Below are 1,388 nucleotides of genomic sequence, written 5' to 3'. Positions count from 1 at the left end.
CTGGCAAGCTTCTTCCAAGAATTATACTGGTCTCTGCCTGAACTGTATTGGTGAAATATGAAACTACTTTTGTGTTACTGGAGCATGCTTTCTGCCATTGGCTTCTCTAAACCATCATGATACCTCCCCAGTCTGTTTTTTTTGTCTCTTTTTGCTTGCCACCATTGTTGATGTTATTACCTTTATTTATATTCCACCTTTTACCCAAAACCAGGCCTCAAGATGGCTTACCTGCTCCGCTCTGGTACAATTCCCAGAACTGCATAGCATTGAGCCACAGCAGTTAAAGTGATGTCGAACCGGATTGTTTCTATGGTGCAGATGCAACCCTAGAAATATAAGCATCGCTGCGTCTTCAATTTTGTGTCTCAACTGGGGCGGGCAAAATAGTTTCTGTTTTTAATCCTGTCCTTTCAGGAAAGCCGAAGATCTACCAAGGTGTCCGAGTCAAAATTACAGTGAAGGAACTTCTGCAACAGAGGCGAGCCAAGCAGGCGGTGGTGGAGGAAGCCGTAAGCCCTCTCTTTTCTTTCCCACTTGGGGATGTTTCTGGGGATTATGGGAGGCATTGTGGTGTTGGATCAGTAACACAGTCTGAGTAATACAATATATACCACAAACACTAGTGGACCGAATCCAGGACCTGTACTGGACATAGACAGCTCCATTTCTGATTTGGTGGACATTGCGTGCTTCCACTCTGGAAGAAAAACTAGCATGTCAATGGAAGGTGTGGCCTTGGATCCCTTTCCCTGCCATACTAGTTTTCTATCTGCAATATATATTAAAGACAAAGAAAGTGCATTCAACTACACCATCTTCTACCCATCAGCCTGTGGAGGTGCAACTAGTTTGTGACCATGTTTGTGTAAACTGGGGCTGTCTTGGCTAGTGCAGCTGGAACTTGCAGTCTAAATGCAGAGCTGGGAAATGTTACCTCTTTGGACACCAACTCCCAGCATCCCCAGCCAGCAAGAGAAAGGAAGCAACAATGACAACAGCCAAGTAGCACTGTATCAGCTTACCTTAAGCCCACCAAAAAGTCCTATCTCAGTGAGAAGAAGAGATTGTGGTGGAAAGGCTAAAAAAGTTGACCCGTGAACCAGGGAGCTCCTGATTCAAGCCGAAAGAATCAGAACTCATTCCCAAAGTTATTTTTGGGGTACAACTCCCAGAATCTCCCAACCACTGGAAACCCCTGATTGAAACCAAAATGATCAGAACCATGGCTTGTATACATGGTCCTTTTGAATGACAGCTTCCCAGATTCCCCCAGAATCAAACCAAAAGTGATCAGGATTAGAGCTGGGAATAGTTTATTTTTGGACTTCAAACCCCAGAATCCGTACCCATGCTGTCTGAGGGATTCTGGGAGCTGTAATAAAACA

General features: G+C 44.7%; 1 protein-coding gene across 1 annotated transcript in view; it reads left to right on the top strand.

Moving 5' to 3' along the window:
* Positions 1 to 222: 222 nt before the first annotated feature.
* COLCA2 (colorectal cancer associated 2) overlaps positions 223 to 1,388 on the top strand; it is a 9,187-nt gene continuing 8,021 nt past the window's right edge. The window contains exons 1-2 of the mRNA XM_042473970.1: positions 223 to 244; positions 391 to 512. Of these exons, the coding sequence (XP_042329904.1) occupies positions 223 to 244; positions 391 to 512 (144 nt within the window). The remainder of the gene's footprint in view (positions 245 to 390; positions 513 to 1,388) is intronic.

This window comes from Sceloporus undulatus, chromosome 6 (assembly GCF_019175285.1).
Source record: "Sceloporus undulatus isolate JIND9_A2432 ecotype Alabama chromosome 6, SceUnd_v1.1, whole genome shotgun sequence".
NCBI classification, from domain to species: Eukaryota; Metazoa; Chordata; class Lepidosauria; order Squamata; family Phrynosomatidae; genus Sceloporus; species Sceloporus undulatus.
Note: the sequence above shows the minus strand (reverse complement) of the source record. Positions and strands in the feature narration are given on the sequence as shown.